This window comes from Salmo salar, chromosome ssa19 (assembly GCF_905237065.1).
Source record: "Salmo salar chromosome ssa19, Ssal_v3.1, whole genome shotgun sequence".
Lineage (NCBI taxonomy): Eukaryota > Metazoa > Chordata > Actinopteri > Salmoniformes > Salmonidae > Salmo > Salmo salar.
Window position 1 is genome coordinate 61,077,957 of NC_059460.1, and position 23,485 is coordinate 61,101,441.

The 23,485-nt window shown below is 42.8% G+C and overlaps 1 protein-coding gene across 4 annotated transcripts in view; it reads left to right on the top strand.

The window, feature by feature from the left end:
* Positions 1-21,377, top strand: part of LOC106579135 (V-type proton ATPase 116 kDa subunit a1) — a 33,017-nt gene extending 11,640 nt beyond the window's left edge. For 2 of the 4 annotated variants that reach the window (XM_014158724.2, XM_014158726.2), the window contains exons 9-22: positions 12-105; positions 4,423-4,635; positions 5,413-5,563; positions 5,808-5,947; positions 6,529-6,692; positions 8,323-8,413; positions 8,567-8,685; positions 8,854-9,070; positions 9,491-9,598; positions 10,190-10,387; positions 11,635-11,652; positions 13,091-13,208; positions 13,553-13,724; positions 19,911-21,377. In XM_014158724.2, the coding sequence (XP_014014199.1) occupies positions 12-105; positions 4,423-4,635; positions 5,413-5,563; positions 5,808-5,947; positions 6,529-6,692; positions 8,323-8,413; positions 8,567-8,685; positions 8,854-9,070; positions 9,491-9,598; positions 10,190-10,387; positions 11,635-11,652; positions 13,091-13,208; positions 13,553-13,724; positions 19,911-20,004 (1,897 nt within the window). In that variant the 3' untranslated portion in view covers positions 20,005-21,377. Of the gene's footprint in view, positions 1-11; positions 106-4,422; positions 4,636-5,412; positions 5,564-5,807; positions 5,948-6,528; positions 6,693-8,322; positions 8,414-8,566; positions 8,686-8,853; positions 9,071-9,490; positions 9,599-10,189; positions 10,388-11,634; positions 11,781-13,090; positions 13,209-13,552; positions 13,725-19,910 lie in introns of those variants that run through there. The other 2 variants (XM_014158727.2, XR_006760754.1) reach the window with 2 other exon arrangements.
* The last annotated feature ends 2,108 nt before the right edge of the window (positions 21,378-23,485 follow it).

The following is a 23,485-nucleotide window of genomic DNA, read 5'->3' on the forward strand; positions in this document are numbered from 1 at the left end:
GTGTGTTCCAGGTTCCGGGCCTCCCTCTACCCCTGCCCCGAGACTCCCCAGGAAAGGAAGGAGATGGCTGCGGGGGTCAACACCCGTATTGACGACCTCCAGATGGTATGCAAGACAATGAACACAGTAAAATAGTGTCACTTAACCATTTACTGCAGTGGGAAAAATCAGGGACACAGTGTTTTTTGGTTGTCAAACAAATCTACTTTGAAACAAAGGTGTACACCTCACACACATGGTTATGGGCTTAAAAAAACAAAGACACCTGTATCATGTCAGATATAGAGTTGAAAATGTATTACATTTTGGGTTTGCATCCCAATATTACACTTTATGTACATCACAGAAGACTGAAATATAACAAAATTTTTGACATAGAAGCAATGATGAGGCATATTAATAACGTTCCACCCATGAGGACACTAGAGGGAGATTTGGTCATTTGATGCTACATGTATCCTAATATGGACACCGTACCCAGTGGTAGGCAACTAGATTCAGCAGGGGGACGATTTTTGGCTGAGCTGATGGTTGAGGGCCGCAACATAACAATCATTTCATACCTTAATTACATTGAGACATGATTATATATCTATTATTTTATTTGTGGGATTATTTGGGAACAGATTTCCTAAATTCAACTCATTTTTAGCTGGTGATTTTACCATTTTCTTTGACCCAAAACTAAAATAAAAATAAAAAAATTTACCCGCGAGACGGTTTTTTTTTTACCTCTATGTGATTGGTGTCCCTCCACCGGGACGGTTGAGGTAACGTGCGCTAATGTGATTAGCATGACGTTGTAAGTAAGAAGAACATTTCCCAGCACGTAGACATGTCTTATATGGGCAGAAAGCTTAAAGTATTGTTAATCTAACTGCACTGTCCAATTTACAGTAGGTATTACAGGGAAAAAATGCCATGCTATTGTTTGAGGAGAGTGTACAACAACAAAAAACTTTTATCACAGCAACTGGTTTGATACATTCACCTCTGAAGGTAAATAATGTACTTACATTCAGTAATATTGCTCTGATTTGTCATCCTGAGGGTCCCAGAGATAAAATGTAGCATAGTTTTGTTTGATAAAATCATATTCAAATGTAGGAACACGGTTCTAAATGTTGAAACCCTGCTGTTTGTGGGGAGGGGGGGGCAATGTAGATAGTCCAGGTGGCCATTTGATTCATTATTCAGCAGTCTTATGGCTTGAGGGTAGAAGCTGTTAAGGAGCCTTTTGGACCTAGACTTGGCGCTCCGGTACCACTTGCCGTGCGGTAGCAGAGAGAACAGTCTACGACTTGGGTGACTGGAGTCTTTGACAATTTTTGGGGCCTTTCTCTGACACTGCCTGGTGTATAGGTCCTGGATGGCAGGAAGCTTGGCCCCAGTGATGTACCGGCCGTACGCACTACCCTCTGTAGCGCCTTACGGTCGAATGCCGAGCAGTTGCCATACCAGGCGGTGATGCAACTGGTCAGGATGCTCTCGATGGTGCAGCTGTATAACTTTTTGAGGTTCTGGGGACCCATACCAAATCTTTTCTGTCTCCTGAGGGGGAAAAGGTGTTGTCGTGCCCTCTTCACGACTGTCTTGCTGTGTTTGGACCATGATAGTTTGTTGGTGATGTGGACACCAAGGAACTTGAAACTCTCGACCTGCTCAACTACAGCCCTGTCGATGTTAATGGGGGCCTGTTCGGCCCACCTTTTCCTGTAGTCTATGATCAGCTCCTTTGTCTTACTCACATTGAATGAGAGGTTGTTGTCCTGGCACCACACTGCATGCTCTGAGTACATGTCCTGGTAATTCGTCTGGGCAGTCCATGCATGCTTCAGTGTTGCTTGCCTCGAAGTGAGCATAAAAGGCATTTAGCTCGTCTCGTAGGCTCGCATCACTGGACAGCTCACGGCTGGGTTTTCATTTGTAGTCAGTAATAGTTTGCAAGCCCTGAGCGTTAGAGCCGGTGTAGTAAGATTCAATCTTTGTCCTGTATTGACGCTTTGCCTATTTGATGGTTCGTCTGAGGGCATAGTGGGATTTCTTATAAGCGTCCAGATTAGTGTCCCGCTCCTTGAAAGCGGCAGCTCTAGCCTTTAGCTCGGTGCGGATGTTGCCTGTAATCCATTGCTTCCAGTTGGGATAAGTACGCACGGTCACTCTGGGGACAACGTCGTCGATGCTCTTATTGATGAAGCTGGTGACTGAGGTGGTATACTTCTCAATGCCATTGGATGAATCCCGGAACATATTCCAGTCAGTGCTAGCAAAACAGTCCTGTAGCGTAGCATCCATGTCATCTGACCACTTTCGTATTGAGCGAGTCACTGGTACTTCCTGCTTTAGTTTTTGCTTGTAAGCAGGGATCAGGAGGATAGAATTATGGTCAGATTTGTCAAATGGAGGGCGAGGGAGAGCTTTGTATGCGTCTCTGTGTGGAGTAAAGGTGGCCTAGAGTTTTTTTTCCCTCTGGTTGTAGATTTGACATGCTGATAGAAATGAGGTAAAACGGATTTAAGTTTGCCTGCATTAAAGTCCCCGGCCACTAGGAGTGCCGCTTCTGCATGAGCATTTTCTTGTTTGCTTATGGCCTTATACAGCTCGTTGAGTGCAGTCTTATTGCCAGCATCGGTTTGTGGTGGTAAATTGACAGCAAGAACAATATAGATGAAAACTCACTTGGTAGATAGTGTAGTAGAGGAAAACCTGGTTCAGTCTGCTTTCCAACATAGACCTTTCAGCAGGACAATAACCTAAAACACAAGGCCAAATATACACTGGAGTTGCTTACCAGGACAACATTGAATGTTTCTGAGTGGCCTAGTTAGTTCTGACTTAAATCTCCGTGAAAATCTATGGCAAGACTGGAAAATGGCTATCTAGCAACAATCAACAAACAAGTTGACAGCGCTTGAAGAATTTTAAAAGTATAATGTGCAGAAAATTTGCTAACATTTCTAAAAACATGTTTTCACTTTGTCGTTATGGGGTATTGTGTCTAGATGGGTGAGAAAAATAATCTATTTAATCCATTTTGAATTCCGGATGTACACAACAAAATGTGGAATAAGTCAATGTGTGAATACTTTCTGAAGGCACTGTATGATTGTGGGCCCTGCAATCAGGGCCCATTAACAGCTAACCATACAATGGCTGTGTCCCAAATGGTTTGTTCCTGCCTGACTACGTTGCAGACGCCTGCATATCAAATAACCACATCATATGATATAGCAATATGATGCCCGACTATGCAGTCGATGGTGTGGCGAATAACCATTGGTTGATGCGATGCAACGTCTTTCAGGTAGGAACGCCACCCTTCACTGTTGCCAGTGAGGAAGTTACCCAGTTACCCCTTGTTCTGGTCTCAGGCTTGCATTTGCCAATGCATCATTCTTGTTACACAGGGCTTTTGTGTTTGTTATGTGACAGTGTTGCAAGCTAATCAACCAAATATGCAATGGCAATCATAAATTGTCCCAGAAAGCATGACAGGATGTGTGTGCTTGTGTTACACAGTCCCTTGATACTGTTGGTTTAAGTCACACAATGTTCTCGATGTGGGGATGCGCACATGTGCAGTATCTCAGTACTAGTCGGTAGAGGTCTTTCGCCTCGTATAACTATAATTGTGTTGAACTCTATCCTTCTATCCTCTATCCTCTAAAAAAAGAATGTGGTTCTGCTTGAAAGGGAATACTCCCTCTGTCCTCCTCTAACCCTGCCCTCCAGTGGAGTCACCGTGCGCTTTTTAAAATAAATTAAATCATAGTGGCCGTGTTCGAAATCAGTTTTTCCTACAACTTACTAAAACGACATACTGTTTAGTCAAAATTAATACAGTAAGCAACAAATATCAACATACTAGACTCACCCTTCCTCAGAATGCGTCGTCTAACGCGCAATTGCATTGATACCCACTATTTGTTCACTTGGTTACAGCATGTCCGCTTATCTCATTATCAGCTGACTATCAGCTGTTGTCAAAAATGTGCCTGGAAAGATGATTCTATTCCTCAAAAGTGTGCAGCGAATTCTACTAGATGAAAAGCCGAATTGAGTATAACATCCTGGCATTTAAAGCATACTCGATTTTGGAAATGTCATATAATATAAAACGTAATATTTTTCACATACCTAAAATGGCTACTATTCAGAACGCAAATATGGGTATTTGGACACGGATTATGTCTGAATCAACTGAGGCCTGAAGACTTGCGTTAGCTCCCCTGAGATAATACCTACTACCTAGGCTTAGCTAACGCCATCTTGTTGTCTGTGCAGGTCCAAAACCAGATGGACATTTTTCATAATTTAATCATTCGTCTGCACCAACGACCTGAAGACTTGCGTTAGCTCCCCCGAAATAATACCTATGCTTTAGCTCAGAGGGCTAACAAAACCCTCTTTTCTCCCGTGCAGGTGCTGAACCAGACAGAGGACCACAGACAGAGGGTGCTCCAGGCTGCAGCCAAGACCATGAGGGTGTGGTTCATCAAGGTGAGGAAGATGAAGGCCATTTACCACACGCTGAACCTGTGCAACATCGACGTCACCCAGAAGTGCCTGATCGCCGAGGTGTGGTGCCCTGTATCCGACCTGGACTCCATCCAGTTCGCCCTGCGCCGAGGAACGGTGAGTTGGGTCTGCAAATCAGAGGGATTAGAGCTCCAAGGCAGGAATCTCCCTTTAGTTCATTACCTCACTTCCTGTTGTTGTTTTGATGCTGAAAATTAATACAAGATGACGATATAGTATGAAGTACTTTGCATTCTTTATAATAACCATTGAATTTGAGTCGAATAGAAATACTTGGAATTGGACAGAAATCATAATTAAGGGAGAAATTATATTGCTAGATATCAAATACATACAGAATATAATTATGCAATCTGTTTTGCCAGGCAAACTAAACTAACTGCACACACAATTTTCACCCGTTCACCCAGAGGTCTATGGAACATACTCTTTCTGTGCACTGTTCTTATCTAAAGCGAAATGAAATTACAGGAATAGGCAAACGTTGATGTAATGTTATCATGTAGTCAAATACAACAATGATTCTGCCCAGTCTTTGGTCTGCAGAACTGACCTGGTGTCTGTTCCTTCTCCCATTACTCATTGGTCTAAGTGATGTGGCAACCTCCTCACTGAGTCATCTGAAAATATGAAAATGGTGTTTGTGTATTGGCTGTATCAGGTTTGTAATGGGCTTGCAAAGGTGAATTGGCATTTGTCAGGTAATTCTGGTATAGGGTGAAGTTTCCCCTAGATGCTGATCTTGGGTCAGATTTGCATTTTCCTCACTAATGATTAAGGTTAGGATTGGGGGAGGGGAAGCTGATCCTAGAGTTGCACCTAGGGCAAACTTTACCCCGTAGCGGTGACTCATTGGCTTGGTGTGTTTTACAGGAGAGGAGTGGCTCCACAGTGCCCTCCATTCTCAATAGGATGACCACCAAGCAGACTCCGCCCACCTTCAACAAGACCAATAAGTTCACCTCTGGATTCCAGAACATCGTGGACGCCTACGGGATCGGAAATTACCGGGAGATCAACCCAGGTGACGTACAAGTCTACACTGTGTGCCTCTGTGTCGTTGTTGTTGTTGTTTTGTCTGTCTGTTTTGTTGTGTCTACATAACTGTTATGTCTCTGTGTGTTTTGTGTCTTGTATTGCTTTGTCTCTTGTCTTGTTTCGTCTCTTGTGTTGTTGTGTCTTTCTCTGTATCTTGTTGTTTATTTCCCCCATGCCATTGTGTTGTAATGTCCACTGCGATGTGTCTTACTGTGTGCTCTTTCCTACAGCACCGTACACCATCATCACTTTCCCTTTCCTGTTTGCGGTCATGTTCGGGGACATGGGTCACGGTGTGCTGATGACCTGCGCCGCCCTCTACCTGGTCATCCGAGAGAGCCGCATCCTCTCCCAGAAGACTGACAACGAGGTACCGTCTACCATGAGTGCCAATGACGTTTGCTTCCGATTAATATCTCCTTTCTCCTGAAGTGTGCACTCGTTCACTACTTCTCACAAACCTAAAAGTATTGGATTGGGGGAGGAATGGGCTAGGAGGAGTTTCCACCATGTTTCTTATACCACTTAGTTCCTTTAAAGTCAGTGAAGGGATGTGAGCAAGTGCACACTTTGGGAGGAAGGAGATAATTAGGCCAATGTATTGTAGATTTAATTTGGCAAACTAGCCTCTCTTGTACAGTAAGCTACATAACTTGGGGCAATTTAAGTAATGTTTTAGTGTTTGATGTAGTTGAGTGTTGAATGATGGCTGGTACAGGCAATGACGGATGCAGACATTCTTTACCCGGTGAGGCCTGGGTCGTGTTCATTAGGGTACGCAACGGGAAACATTTCCCAACGTTTTGCGAAGGGAAACAAAAATGAGTGTTTCTTATTGGACTGGTCTACGTGGTCCCTCTCTGTTTCAGTCAGTTTTTTTCCTTTCTGTGCCAATGAACATGACCCAGGCCAGTGCTCCAATGTGTGTTCGTACTCTCCCTGCCCTGGCAGATGTTCAACATGGTATTCGCTGGACGCTACATCATCCTGCTGATGGGAATCTTCTCTGTCTACACCGGTGTCATCTACAACGATTGCTTTTCCAAATCCCTCAACATGTTTGGCTCCGGTTGGAGTGTCCGGCCCATGTTCAGCCCCAAGGGAGCCAACTGGACGTAAGTTATCCGTCAGTTAACTGTCCAACCTATAAATCCACCAATAACCAACCAATCACTCACGCGACTGCGCAACAGCCAATTGGGAGAAGGCAGTTCTTGGTAACAAGCTTTGACATTAGCTAACAAGAAAAGGATACACCCACCACGGGAGATTTCAACAGCTTCATTGCTGTTTAACATATTGTTCAAAAACAATACTCAAACTTTCATACCGGTTAATGTAGTAGCAGGGTTGTTCCACGAAAAGAGTCCTTTTTGTGTAGTATAACTTGGTGAAAACATTTGAATTCACATTAATTTTAACATTCTGTCATGACAAGCGGATTTTAAACTTGTCTGAAGTCGGTAACACTGATGTGCCAACTTCTGTCTGTAGCGTCGGAACCGTTTGAGATACAAACTAATATGACCCCACTATGGAAAGGGGAGACAGTGCTCCGTTTTGCTCTATGACCCCCACAAGTGTCATGGGACTTGTCTGAAGGTAACCCATACAAACAAATGGAAGTATGGAGGTGGTTTTGTGGCAACAAAAATAAGGGGTTAAATATGTGTCCAAAAAAACTGAAATATTCCCTGAGCTTTCTTATATCGCCTAGATATAGTATAGACACTTCAAAACCTTATTCCTTATGATTTATTTTTTAACTGTCTTTTTTGCCATTTATGAATGTGTAATTCAATGCATTTCTAGGCGCTGTAGTATTAAAGGCCAAGTTCAAAATTGTATCATATATTTTTGTTGTTGTTGTTGTATTTTACCACAATTATCTCCCCGATTTCGATCTTGTCTCATTGCTGCAACTCCTCAACGGGCTCAGGAGGCGAAGGTTAAGTCATGTGTCCTCCGAAACATGACCCGCCAAACCGCGCTTCTTTACACCCACCCACCTTAATCCGGAAGCCAGCCGCACCAATGTGTTGGAGGAAACACTGTTCAACTGACTACGACTGCAGGGGCCCGTCAGACTGCAGGGGCCCGGCCCGCCACAAGGAGTCGCTAGAGCACGATGAGCCAAGAAAAGCCCTCCCGGCCAAACCCTCCCCTAACTTGGACGACGCTGGGCCAATTGTGCTCCGCCCTGTGGGACTCCCGATCACAACCGGTTGTGATACGTCTTGGGATCAAACCCAGGTCTGTAGTGACGCCTCTAGCACTGCGAAGCAGTGCTTTAGACCGCTACGCCACTTGGAAGACCATCAAATAATGTTTTAATATATGTTTTTAATACCTAAAGGGGTCTTAAAATTCCAAATCAAATTGCTAAATGATCCATAGTATGACCATCTTAAAATAATTCCATATGTTAGCTTAGTACCCCCAACGGCTTAGACTTTTAGAGTTAAAACTCTTCAGAGGAGTCACAGCGAGTGTACAGAGGGACATGTCAAAATGCTGAATTTTTGCAGTTTAGCAAGTCTTTATTTATATATATACAAAATCTGATTTATTGAATGTTCCATCTGGGGTATATTACAGGGCACTTCATTTATTATACCAGGCTTTTCAAATCTAATATTGGTGCACTTTCCAGCAATGCATACTAGAAACCCTTTATGTATACTGTATGTCAATGATAGCAACGCTCTGCAAATTGTTCACTTCAATTGTCTATAATATATCTAGGTTTGAAACTCTCAATGAAAATAAGGTGCTGCAGCTGGACCCAGCCGTGCCAGGTGTCTTCAATGGTCCCTATCCACTGGGTATAGACCCGGTAAGTCTGTCTGTCCAGTCTGTTTGTCTGTCTGACTGTTATATTGTCCGTCCCTCTGTTTCTCTGTGTCTGTCTTTCTGTCTATCTGCACTTACCGGGAGTCATCTCTACAATGAGAGCTCTTTATCTTCGCCTCTTCTTTGTGATCTTCAGATCTGGAACATCGCCACCAACAAGTTGACCTTCCTCAACTCCTTCAAGATGAAGATGTCTGTGATCCTGGGAGTGATCCACATGATGTTTGGCGTCTCTCTCAGCCTGTTCAACCACCTGTACGTACCCCTCTGTGTTTAATGCTGTGTGTGTCTGTATGTCCGTTTTGACCTTTGACCTGCAAACCAGAGCGCCAAAGACAAAGGTCCATTCATGAAAACGTAATGGTCAATAATGTTATTCTCTTCTCCTCTTCTCATATCTTCTGTTCTCTTACTGTGGGCCAGGTACTTCAAGAAGCCCCTGAACATCTTCCTGGGCTTCATCCCTGAGATTGTCTTCATGGCCAGCCTGTTCGGCTACCTCATCATCCTGGTCTTCTACAAGTGGACGGCCTACGACGCTTTCACCTCCAAGGACGCGCCCAGCCTTCTCATTGCCTTCATCAACATGTGTCTCTTCAACTACGGCGATGTCACCAATAAGCCTCTCTACCGGGGACAGGTGTGACCGGGGGACCCTTCCCTCCCTCCATCCCTCGGTCTCTCCTTGCTACTCTGGTCCCTTTGCTGCCCAGTGGCATATGGGGCTGCATCTCAATAGTGACTCAAAAAGTGACTTCATTTCCTTGTCTTCTTTCCTTTGTCTGCTCCCATCAGAAAGAACTTAACAGATGAGAAGATAGACCCTTGAGGAGTGCGTGTTACGACCCTTTCAGCTTTTCAACTCTTTTACCCCCCTCCCCCTCTCTCTATCTCTCTCTCGCTCAGACCAGTGCAATCAAAGGAACGGGAAAGGAGGTCACTATTTTCGGCTATTGGGGCGCAGCCAGGGTCCCGGAGAGCGAGTTAGCATATGTCGCTGATAAGGCTCCATGTCCCCAATATGTTGTCTGTTAACGTTCTCTCTGTTTTGGATCTATAGATGGGGATCCAGATTGTTTTGGTGCTGATTGCCCTTGCATGTGTTCCCTGTATGCTGATAGTGAAAACTATGGTGCTTCGGCGCCAGCACCTGTGGAAAAAGCACCTGGTATGTTCATCAGATCTAACCTTTAACCTTTACGACTCTCGTTGATTACCTGTTTTTGAGAACCTGTTGTTGTTTTCTTTCGCTTTTTTCGTGGCCTTTCATTTCTATGGACTGTATGTTGTATTTCTGTAATGTCGTGCTTGGTTGTGTTTTGCCATACAATGATGCTTAAAGCATGCCTTGGAAAATCTGGGAAGTAAAACAAGTATATTTACTTTGCTATATTTTGATAAAAGATTACAGAGATTAGAAATAATTTAGCTGCATGTAAAAAATATTTATTTTGTTATTTGATTAACACAGGGCTAGCTTTGCTTGTTTGGCATATTAGTGGCACCTAACAAGTCTCCAATTTGTACAATATTCCCCATAATTTTAAATATTTGACATATATTTTCCATGTCTTTTTTTCCATGTATTTGACATGTATTTTGCATACATGATTAACATTTTTACATGTATTTTACATATATTTTACATATTTTTGTATATCGATCCACTTGTTGGGTGCCCCCCTAAGTGCCAAACGCAAACATAACACCCAAAGGCGTGCTTTAAGCCAGACACAGATCTTGTGGCTTTTGTATCTAGTCACAGAAGAGGGAAGAATGCCCTGCAGAGAATCTAGAGCAATCTTTAGAGCAAACAGGCGTGTCCTCATCAACCGGACTCACCCAACAGGGCACACAGAAATTCGGAGGGGTGCGGGTGGGCAACGGGCCCACGGAGGACGAAGCTGGTATCATGGACCACGACGCGCTCTCACAGCACTCTGAGGACGGAGACGAGGTGAGCCAAGGGTTTAACTGACTACGTACCTTTCTGACATTCTGGCTCGGAAGTACCATCATTTCAGACTGAAAGATAATCCATTTTTTTCTGAGCTGGATATCTATCATCTGGTTTTCTCTCAGCTTAGAATAGAATCTAATCTCTTCCCATTTCGGACCTTTCTTCCTTCTGCCATTCTAAAACATGTATTATTACCTTTCTCCTTTTCAAACGTTGTATCTCTTTCTCATTAGAAAGCACTTCAGTCCCTCTCTCATTTGAAATCATCCCGTTCTTTATCACACCGTTTAAGACCTCTCGTTCATAGCTACAGTATAGATCTTCCTCTGGATCTTTCTCTCAAACCATTTCAAACCCTTTAAAGGAATGAGTCTGTGGACCATTTTCAGGAATTTGTGATATCTTTGTAGACTACAGCACATACTGCCTCACTCTATTCCTTATGCAGCAGCAATGACTTGCTATAACCTGTCACAGCTACATAAAAGCCATGAATTTACCCTCACTACGTAGCTTCATTAAATCATCTTCCTCTTAGACGTGTGTTTCAAATAGCAGCGCTTCTTTCTGTGTGTTATTGAGTGAAGGGGGGATGTGGGTACAAGTGAGGGCAGGGGGGATGGAATGGAAGAGATAAGAAATGGATTTTCTGTTTCACAGTGGGTTCAGAAAAGTAAACAGTGAGGTGATTTTGCATGAGAACCAGCCTCAGTGAGTCATTGCATTAGGGAATGGAATTTGGAAAATATTGTTTCTGAGTCAGAGGTTCTGGGGTTTTTCATGTAGGCCTAATGTTATATCCTGGAAAGAGGTTTGTTTTTACAGAGAAAGTGTACTTGATAGTCCTATAAGAGTATACTTTGATGATTTCTTATGAAAAGGTTTGTATGTTTACAAAAAGATTGCTGGCTTGTTTTGTAATATCAACTACGACTACTATGAAATGTGATTGTGTACTGTGTCCAAGATGATATCATTTCATTGTGGGTGTTGGGAGCATCTTTTTAAATAATGATTCACTGGAAGTCCAACCAGACATTCTCTGGCACCTCTTCCGAAAGTTTAAACATTTAGCAAAAATGCTGAATTAACTAAAAGTGTTATTATGTTGGCGCAGAGCCATAGAATGTTATGTAATGCATGCTATTCATTTTTTTTGTGATCATTTTTGACATCATGGTAGTCATATAACAAATTGCTTCCTGAACCCTGCCACTAACCTTTGACCTCTGCTTACTTTCAAGCATGCAGAGGAGGAACCGGTAAGAGCCAGGCCGTGCATCCCGGCATGCTGTGCGTCTGCCTGTCCCCAATGACAGTATTCTGCGGCCTGTCTGTTTACCCAACCTGCCTACCTACCCACTCTCTGTCAACCGCCCAAGAATGACGTGTGTGTGCATCAAATCAAAGTTTATTTGTCACGTGCGCTGAATACAACAGGTGTAGACCTTACAGTGAAATGCTTACTTACAGGCTCTAACCAATAGTGAAAAAAAGGTATTAGGTGAACAATAGGTAGGTAAAGAAATAAAAACAACAGTAAAAAGACAGGCTATATACAGCAGTGAGGCTATAAAAGTAGCGAGGCTACATACAGACACCGATTAGTCAGGCTGATTGAGGTAGTATGTACATGTAGATATGGTTAAAGTGACTATGCATATATGATGAACAGAGAGTAGCAGTAGCGTAAAGAGGGGGTGGTGGGTGGTGGGACCGCATGTCTGTGTGTGTGTGTGTGTGTGTGTGTGTGTGTGTGTGTGTGTGTGTGTGTGTGTGTGTGTGTGTGTGTGTGTGTGTTTGTGCAGCAAGGCAAGTCTATCAAAAAACAGTTTTGATTGGATTCCCTTTCATTAACTGACATTTAGCCATACCATCTGATTGCTTACTTTTTATTTTTCTCTGCATCTCCTTTCTCACCGATCCTCGAGTCGATCCTTCCCCACCAATGTGCATTGAGATATCAAAAAGGCATGATTTTGTTGTTGCTGTAATGTTTTGCTATTGATATCTGGATGTTGGATGAAAACCATTATCCGAGCTATTCAGCTTCTTACATTTGCCATTGCAACATGTGTTGTTTTTCTTAGCGAATCACGTTGGAAGCCCTTTTGAGGTAGAACAATGAGAGCCAGCGCTGGCTTTTCCGTGAACTGTGAGCGGATCGAAGGACAAAAGAGAGGGATGGAAAAAGGAAGCCTTGCCCTTGCCAAGCTAAACTGAATGATTTTGATTCTCATGTTTTTCACATCTCATACGCAAGGGAAGAAAGCCACATTACCGGTAGTTGTGGATAGATTAGATAAAGCAACCTCTTGAGGTACAATTCACTCAGTATGGAATTACAGCATACTTACAGTCAACTGTAAAGTGAATTTGAACAGCACCAGCCAGAGTCATGTTCAGTAGGGCACACTGTAACAAAACCTTTTTGCAATGGAAAACAAAAATCTGTGTTTTTATTAGACAAGCTCCCTGTTTCTTTCCTTTTTACTCTCTTTCAAAGCGTTTTTTTCTGTTTTGTTCCTACTGACCATGACCATAACCTAGGTCTTTGTAGCTTCCAGTGGAATGACCATTGTTAATAGTAGACATCTCATTTCCAGCGGAATGGCAGTAGGTCTTAGTGTACATGTTGTTCCAATGGAAAGAGCATTGATCTTAGAATACATCCCTGATGCGCACCTCCTCTCTCTGCAGTTTGACTTTGGAGACGTGGCAGTCCACCAGGCCATCCACACCATAGAATACTGCCTGGGCTGCATCTCCAACACTGCCTCCTACCTGCGACTCTGGGCCCTCAGTCTGGCCCATGCACGTGAGTGTTACCCACACACTGCACACACACACTACACACAGGTGAATATACTGTGCACGTGCATGTAACTACGTACTCTGTGTACCTAGAATAGACACGCACTCATAACACAAGCATAGTGCACATGCAAAAATGTTATTTTCTATCTCTCAATTACTCAATCATGCACATACTACATGGCAAGAGGGTTGACACTAATTGGTGGATAACGACCTACTGGTAGAATGAACGCCTTACATCTCTCACTTCTCACCTCCCTATCTCCCGTCTGTCTCTTTCTACCTCTCTTTCCTCTTTCTATCTTTCTTTTTTCTTTCCTTCTTTCTCTCTCTCTCTGTCCACAGAGCTGTCGGAGGTGCTTTGGACCATGGTGATGCACCTGGGCCTATCCTCCAGGAGCGGGGGCGGCTTCTTCGGCCTGTCAATCATCTTCGCGGCCTTCGCCATGCTCACCGTGTGCATCCTTCTCATCATGGAAGGCCTGTCTGCCTTCCTGCACGCGCTCCGTCTGCACTGGTGAGTCTCAAACACACACGTACACACTACACACACAGCGCCTTCAGAAAGTATTCTTACCCTTTCACTTATTCCACATTTTGATTGTGTTACAGCCTGAATTCAAAATGGATTAAATCGTTTTTTTTTCTCTCTCACCCATCTACACACAATACCCCATAATGACAAAGTGAAAACTTGTTTTTAGAAATTTTAGCAAATTGATTGAAAATGAAATAGAGAAGTATTTACACCCCTGAGTCAATACTTTGCAGAAGCAATACTTTGTAGTGTCTTTCTGGGTACGTCTCTAAGAACTTTCCACACGTGCCCGTTATTCTTTTCATAATTTTTCAAGCTCTGTCATATTGGTTGTTGATCATTGTTAGACAACAATTTTTCAGGTTTTGACACAGATTTTCAAGTAGATTTAAATCAAAACTGTAACTCAGCCACTCAGGAACATCCAGTGTAGATTTGGCCTTGTGTTTTAGGTTATTGTTCTTCTGAAAGGTTAATTCATTTCCCAGTGTCTGGTGGAAAGCAGACTGAACCAAGTTTTCCTCTAGGATTTTGCCTGTGCTTCACTTCACTCCATTCCATTTATTTTTTTATACTGAAACACTCACCAGTCCTAAACGATTACAAGCATACCGATAACATGATGCAGCCACCACTATGCTTCAAAATATGGAGATTGGTACTCAGTAATGTATCCTATTGGATTTTCCCCAAACATAACACTTTGTATTCAGGACAAAAACTTAATTGCTTTGCCACATTTTTTGCAGTATTACTTTAGTGCGTTGTTGCAAACAGAATGCATATTTAGGAATATTTTATTCTGTAAAAGCTTCCTTCTTTTCACTCTGTCATTTAGGTTAGTATTGTGGAGTAACTACAATGTTGTTGATCCATCCTCAGTTTTCTCCTATCACAGCCATTAAACTCTTAACTGTTTTAAAGTCACCATTGGCCTCATGGTGAAATCCCTGAACGGTTTCCTTCCTCTCCGGCAACTGAGTTAGGAAGGACGCCTGTATCTTTGTAGTGACTAGGTGCACTGATACACCATCCAAAGTGTAATTAATAACTTCACCATGCTCAAAGGGATATTCAATGACTGTCTTTTTTTTACCCACCTACTAATAGGTGCCCTTCTTTTGCGAAAACCTCCCTGGTCTTTGTGGTCGAATCTGTGTTTGAAATTCACTGCTCGACTGAGGGACTTTACAGATACTTGTATGTGTGGTGTACAGAGATGAGGTAGTCATTCAAAAATCATGTTAAACACTATTATTGCACACAGAGTGAATCTATGCAATTTATTATGTGACGTGTTAAGTAAATGTGTTAATACTTTCTGAAGAGACTCTACGTCTGCACACACACGTACAGTATACACACGCACACAGACACCCACACACACACACACACATCACTCACACACACGTGTACACACACACACACACACACGTACAGTATACACACGCACACAGACACCCACACACACACATCACACACACAGACGTACACACACACGTACAGTATACACACGCACACGCACACCCACACACACACACATCACACACACACACGTACACACACACGTACAGTATACACACGCACACGCACACAGACACCCACACACACAAACACGTGTATACACACACACACATACAGTATACACACGCACACAGACACCCACACTCACACACATTACACACACACACGTCCACACACACACACACACACACACACACACACACACACACACACACACACACACACACACACACACACACACACACACACACACACACACACACACACACACACACACACGATGACAGACTCTGTATACCGTATCCAAGGCCCTGCGAACCTCCAAATTGATTCCGTTCACGTAGTGACTTGTGTTGCCTCCTCACTTGTAATCCCTTGGGATGTGCTCATCTGTTTTCGTGTAAACTCACAGGAGAGCACACATGGTCGGGAGGTGGAGTGGAGTGTGGAATGCGATGGGTAAAGACTCACGGAGTGAATGCAGTGCCTTAGCAGATGGGAGTGTGGCACTGACTGATTATCCAGTTCACAGCCCCCACAGTCTATCTTGGCTGCATCCCAAATGGCACCCTATTCCCTACATAATCCACTACTTGTGACCAAGGCCCATATGTAGGGAATAGGGTACCATTTGGGATGCACACTAACTGTCCAGTCTTCATGCGATACTCCATTTTTCACTTTCTCCGAAGTGTCCTTTTCCCCCTGAGTTCTCCAGTGCTAGAGGTCATATGGAAAAATAGCTCTGTGCAGTGTAACCAAATAGACAGATACAGTAGGCAGACAGGCGAGAAGCTATCTTTTTAAGAATTGAAAAACGAAATTAACAAAAAACTCACTGTCATTCTTTTACTTTGTTAGTGGTCTATCTTTCTTAGGTAATGGTTTTTGGCATGTTACGTACAGAGTTGGGTTTATTTTCTTAAAACCTTCCTCGTCTGGCACTGGCTATTAAGCACTAATGACCATCTTACCTCATGGTTGTGAAATGAGGTATAGGAGAGTGTGTTTTTGTTAGATGCCAGTATGAGCCTAATGCCTTACGCCTGCTTGCCTGCCTTTGTACTGTAGTCTGTCAGTGTTGGAATGGTGCAGTGCCGTACCGCTCTCTCTCCCAAACATCAGTCAGTCTGTCAGCTCCTCAAAATGGCCTCCAGGGAAATGCTATGTAGACCACCTCACATAAATAATGGGTGCATTCAAAATGGCAACCTATTTCCTAGTGCACTACTTTTGACCAGGGCCCAGCTAAATATATATATATAGGCCCAGTGTAGAAAAAGTTTCATATTTCTGTGTTTTTTATCATATTGTACAACAGCTGATGAAAAAAATTATATATATATGTATTTTGTAAATGAAACTGAAAACTATCTGTTATTGGCAGAGAGGTTTGGAACTCTTTCTTATTGGTCTATTAACTAATTTACCTGGTGATGTCACCAGGCAGACCAAAACTCTATCCCACCAAAACAGGTTGAAATTTCCGTTGGTCTTTTCAAACAGCTCTTACACTAAAATGTCATTATCATAATTTTCACAATTTCACAGTATTATTCCAACATCATAGTGTGGAAATATACTGTATATAAAACACAGGAAAATCAAGTCATTGACTGCATTGGGCCTTTAAATGCTGCCCTCTCAACTCTGACAGCTAAATATTTGCTGTGGCGGTGGGACATTCCTTGGCACTTCCCGTGCTTCCCTCGTATGGGTGTCAGCTGAGGCCGGAGAGGAGGAGCGGAGTGGTTAAATAAAGGTGAAATAAAAATCAAATAAAAAGAGTCATTATGTAAAGGTGGTCAGTGTACGTCACATTGGTCTGGGTTTACCGATGATTCTGACAATAACGTCCATAGCCTATATCATTCGAAGCATGCACCATTGATGTTTCTGGTCCTGGTGCCATATGAAAAATACCACAAACCTCTAAGATGATCTTATTTGAGAATAAATATAATCTCTCATAATGAATTTCATTTGAATATCTGGTTGGGTTGGTTACAGTTACAGTGTAGATGAGGACGGGAATGTTAAGACGTGAAGGGTCTCGTCTGGTCGTCTGCCTCTGGATGCTCTGCTTATTTCGGCCATATTTGGTCACCCACCGCTCTGAAACAACGTTCCGTTCCAGGACGTTGCCCCCTAGGCGGCAGGTAACCTAGCGGTTCGAGAGGCGAGACAGCAACCGGAAGGTGAGAGCTGGCAACAGGAAGGTTGCTGTTATCAAATCCTAGATGCCATTGCCTTGTCCTTGAGCAAAACACTTAACTCCCCACAACAACAGCTCCCTGGGCACCCAGTGTGTCAGCCCCCCGCACCTCTCCAAAACCTGTCTATGTACAGTGCTTTTGGAAAGTATTCACACCCCTTGACTTTTTCCACATTTTGTTGTGTTACAAAGTGGGATTAAAATGAATTTAATTGTAACATTTTTGTCAACGATCGCCACAAAATACTCTGTAATGTCAAAATGGAGGAAAAATTCTCTATAATTTTGTTAATTCGTGGAATATAAAACATTATCTTGATAAGATAAGTATTCAACCCACTGAGTCAAAACATGTTAGAATTACCTTTGGCAGAGATTACAGCTGTGAGTCTTTCTGGGTAAGTCTCTAAGAGCTTTGCACACCTGGATTGTGCAATATTTGCCCATTATTCTTTAAAACATTTGTCGAGCTCTGTCAAGTTGGTTGTTGATCATTGCCATTTGCCAGAGATTTTCAAGACAATTTAAGTCAAAACTGTAACTAGGCCACTCAGGAACATTCAATGTCGTCTTGGTAAGCAACTCCAGTGTATATTTGGCCTTGAGTTTTAGGGATATTCAATGTCTGCTCTTGTAGAAAAATCTCCCTGGTCTTTGTGGTGGTATCTGTGCTTATAATTCACTGCTCGACTTAAGGACCTTACAGATGTGTGGGGTACAGAGGGGGTGTAGTCATTTAAAAATCATGTTAACACTATTATTGCAAACAGAGTTAAGTCCATGCAACTTATTATGTGACTTGTTAAGTACATTTTTACTCCTCAACTTATTTAGGCTTGCCATAACAAAATAATTGAATTGACTCAATACATTTCAGCTTTTCATTTTTAATTTGTAAACATTTCTAAAAACATAATTCCACTTTGACATTATGAGGTATTGTGTGTAAGTGACACAGAATCTCAATTTAATACGTTTTAAATTCAGTCTGTAACACAACAAAATGTGGAAAAAGTCAAGTGGTATGAATACTTTCTGAAGGCACTGTATGAACAGTATGTGTATGTACAGAGCATTCGAAAAGTGTTCAGACCTCTTCACCCTTTCCACATTTTGTTACTTTACCGGCTTATTCTCAAATTGATTAAATCGCTTTTTTTTTCTCATCAATCTACACACAATACCCCACAATGACAAAGCAATAACCGTTTTTCACATTTACATAAGTATTCAGACCCTTTACTCAGTACTTTGTTGAAGCACCTTTGGCTGCGATTACAGCGAAGATACAGAGACGATACGTCTGGTAAGACGAGGGGCAGGGGTGTGTGTCTATTTGTCAATAACAGCTGATGCGCGATGTCTAATATTAAAGAAGTCTAGAGGTATTGCTCGCCTGAGGTAGAGTACCTTATGATAAGTTGTAGACCACACTATCTCTCATCTATATTATTCATAGCCGTCTATTTACCACCACAAACCGATGCCGGCACTAAGACCGCATTCAACAAGCTGTATAAGGCCATAAGCAAACAAGAAAATGCTCACCCAGAAGTGGCGGTCCTAGTGGCCGGGTACTTCAATGCAGGCAAACTTAAAACTGTTTTACCTACCTACTACCAGCATGTCACATGTGCAACCAGAGGAAAAAAAACTCTACACCACCTTACCTCCACACACAGAGACGCATACACAGCTCTTGCTATTGCTTCCTTCCACCCATCCATGTATCTCAGATCTGCCAGAGGAGTGAATGAGGACAGAGGAGAGAGGGAATGAAGTGCAGCCTCAGTCACTGGCAAGATACTGCCCCCCCCTCAAATGCAAATGGAAGGGTTCCACTTTTTAAAAAGCCATTTTATCCTTTTCTTAATGTAAATAATGTTGGGTAAGCACAAAAAAAGAAGTTGACTTCACTTGGCTTCTCACCAGTTGTCAGCAAGTGGATGATGCTGTGTATGTTGCTTTCAGCCAGTTGAATAGATATTCAGCAACTGTCGGTAGGACAATCCACCTTGAAAGCAAAGTAGTGACAGCATTTATTTTTCTTTGCAGTTGTTCCACGATTTAAAATGTTTCTTCTTTAAGGTTTGTTCTTATTCAGAGAGGAGATGGTGTTACTGCCAAGCATCTGGCCTCGTAACTGAGGAAGGAACATACTGCTTGTTAAAGCCCGAAATGTGGTATAATGGTGCCGATGAAAGACCGTCCAAGTTTATTTGAGGATTTTTTGACTCATGTCCAGGAAATGTTAGACGAAGTATCGTAATTGACTATGATAATTTGTAATTGGTCTTGACATTCGAGAGGTAATCATTTCTTTGTTTTGTGTTGTGGCGGCTGGCTCGAGGCCTCGTCCCAAAACTCCATTGACCTGTTCAATAAACCACTGATCTTTTGAGGTCCTTTTTGTCTCTTTTTTTTAGGGTGGAGTTCCAGAATAAGTTCTACACGGGGCAGGGCTTCAAGTTCGTCCCCTTCTCCTTCGAGAGCATCCTGGAGGGGCGATTTGACGAGTAAACCAGCCACATCCCTGACAAATCCCAGACGAACACCCCCCCCCAGACTTTTCCCTCTATAAACGTTTCTGCATGGACCCCCAAACTGCAGCTCTCTTACCCCCTCTAGGAGCCATGTTGTGACGTGTCGGTTCGTGAGTTGTGTATCTATGCTCCTCTTTGCTCCACTCCAGCCTCGCAATGTTGTGAAGTGTTGTTGTTGTTTTTCCATTTTCAAGAAACTCCCTCCTTCCTTCCGTGATGCCATAAGAAGTTGCTACATATTGTGTGTGTCGCGTTTCACCCATGACCTTATCAGTTGCTCTTCATTCATATGAAAGATGGTCATGGAGTGTTTATTCTAAAACGCATGGCTATGTAATGACAGCTGTTGACAACATGTGTATGTAATGATGTTTATCCCGTAGCGCTGCTGGTACTTACATCATACAATTTTGTGAAAGTGGTGAAGAGAACAAACGATGGGTCGGTGACAAAGTAGCAACACTGTCAGTTTTATTCTATGGCATCCTATGGCATCCTATGGCATCCTATGGCATTCCCTCAATGTGACTGGTGTAAAATGTTCTGATATATCTATTCAAAGAGAATGTCCCCTGTGTGTTGTGGCTCTCCCTGTATATATTGTTTTGTGCAGCATGATCTAGCTATTAGCGTGACCGTGTCGAGAGGAAATCTTAACAGATGCTTCCTGCTAAGGATATGACCAAATTGAGATGGGGAGATTATGGGGACATGTTCAGGAGCAGTTGGATTTTACTGTATTTTCTGAACCCACTCCGTTGAGAAATATTTAAATCAAACATAAAATGCCTTTCTATTGGTTACTGTACTGTGCTAATTTACTTGCCCCTAACCCGCAGCTACAGTATGAGGAAACTCTGTATTGTTGTTTATGATACTGTAGTACTTACACATATATTATTTTAAATGCTAGATTTGTAGCCTATTCTACCTTCAAACTCATGTGATGAAAACAACACTCTCTTTGGTTCATATCGGTGGTTGCGTGTGATGTGGGCTGTCAAGTAATGAAACATATCTATCAAAATACACACATTAAGTCCTCTCTAGTACAATCCTATGGTTTGTAGTCATCGACAAATATTGATTTTGTATTATTTTCGTTCTGTGAATACATATTTTAACTGGTTGTCAATGTGGTCATTTGAATTGTTTTATTGTGTTCGTTGTAGGTGTGTACATGTGCGTGTGTGCATGCCTGCAGAAGGATTGGCCTATTTAAAACAAAGTCCTGTTGTTAACGGTCAAATTTACTCTGCAGTGTAACATGTTGTCTGTCAGTTGATGTTTGTACGTGATAGCAGTCAGATGTGTTTGTGAAGCTAACTATTAAAACAAAGTGTTTGGGGATTGGCCCTAGTGTCCTCACTTTCATATTGTGATTGCTATTCATTGTTTACAGTAACTTTCGTTTTTTTAGAGGTATACCCATCAGCTTTAAAGGGATACTTCACACAAATCCCAATATTACATATTGGTTTCCTTACCCTGTAAGCAGTCTATGGAAGGTAAGACAGGAATTCATGGTTTGGTTTTGTGTACCTGTCTACTGTCTCCAACTGCTAACTTTTTAGCACCGACTGCTTACAGGGTAAGGAAACCGATATGTAATTGTGTCATTTGGGTGAACTATCCATTTATCAGTCATCGATATGGCACCATGGCATTTTTTTGCCTTTACCTCCCTTATCTCACATCATTTGCTCACATTGTATATAGTCTTATTTTTTTTCTTCTACTGCATCATTGATTGTATGTTGTTTTACTCCATGTGTAACTCTGTGTTTTTGAATGTTGTCGAACTGCTTTGCTTTATCTTGGCCAGGTCGCAATTGTAAATGAGAACTTGTTCTCAACTTGCCTACCTGGTTAAATAAAGATGAAATAAAATAAAATAAATAAATAAAATCGATACCTCAAATTCCCATGGTCAAGCACATACTTCCATCCACCATCATCATCCCTGGATTTCTGAACTTACTTCTTAGGGTTCCTGGTTTTTTGATTCCCTGGTCCATTGTTGAATACTTCAGTAATTGATTTCCATGTATGAAGGTAAAGCCCTCAGAGATTTACAGGCCTCCTTTGTTTGAAACAAGAGGAACAACATCAACATGGCCCTGAATACACAAAATGGGAGCTCCTCTGCCAAGCCATCCCACTCACTTCCCAATCCCCCCCTTCCATATGGCCTCAGAAGCCTGTGGAAACAAACAACCTGTTAGGACAATGCATCGTTATAATGGGAACTCCAGGCTCACCTCTCGTGCCTCTTCCTGATCAAATCCAGGCATACAACAGCTATACTTAATACGCGGTCCGCGTTCCGCATCCGGACACAGAACGGGGTCAATACGGACCGTGGGTCTTGACAAAAAGGAACTAAATCACAACTGAAGTAGACTGTTTTTGGAATGACGTTGGCCTAGACTAATTAGCCTAATTGTCCCTCTTTTCGTAGGCTAATTAGTCTAGAGGCCTTGGAGGATGTTTTATGTACGACCTGGTTGCCGGGGGACATGAGTGTATTACCAGCTGAGCCCAGACGATAGTGGAGATCCATAGCGCTCACTAGCGGCTGCCCAGGCTAGCATGAGGCACTTGGCAACAATCCACTGCAAAAGAAAATGTGCTAGGGTGCACTCCCGCATTTCCCCGCCCGCAATTTCGGGCGTTCCTGCATGTGGGGCATCTGCAGGAACCCCTTTTTATACTTTTATTGGTCCATTTTTAAGCAATGACTCTGGCACAGGAGGGAGGCTGGGGCGATCCAGTACTGTAGGTGGCAGTAATGCAAATAATGTTGGATTCCAACTGCCAATAAACCACAGAGAAGAAGAAGAATCGGCAGGGGGCGACAACAATAGCTAGCTATAGCTAGTACACGTGGCGGGGACGACCAGTAGACAATGTCTTTCATGCCTGCCTGTCGGGCACTGTTTTACCGCAGTTCTGCTAACGACGGTGAGGGCAGGTGAGAGCAAAGGACACACTGTCTACCTTCCGCTAGCTAGGAAGGAGGACTCCGGTAGAAATTAGGTTGGGGGTGAAAAACGCATAATACTTTTATTTCCCTTTCGACCCACATTCAAAAGTGTCACACAAGCGTGAAGATGTCGTGCTCAAGGGGGGGGGGGGCATTCATGCAGGATCAATGGGGTGCTTGAGGGAGGGGTATTCATGCAGGAACCAATGGAATGCTTGAGGGGGAGGTGTTCTTGCAGATGCAAGAACGCCATCCACGAGGGAACGCCCGAATTGTGGGTTGCAGTTGCACACAGCTGGTTTCCACCAAATGGATAGCAAGCACGTGATGGCCAGAGAAGCATGAAGGAGATTAAAAATATATATATATATTTAACCTTTATTTAACTAGGCAAGTCATAAAGAATCGTGAGTAATAAAACAGGCGAACACCCGAGAAAGTTATTTAGCAAAGAAACGCTGCCAGAGGTAAC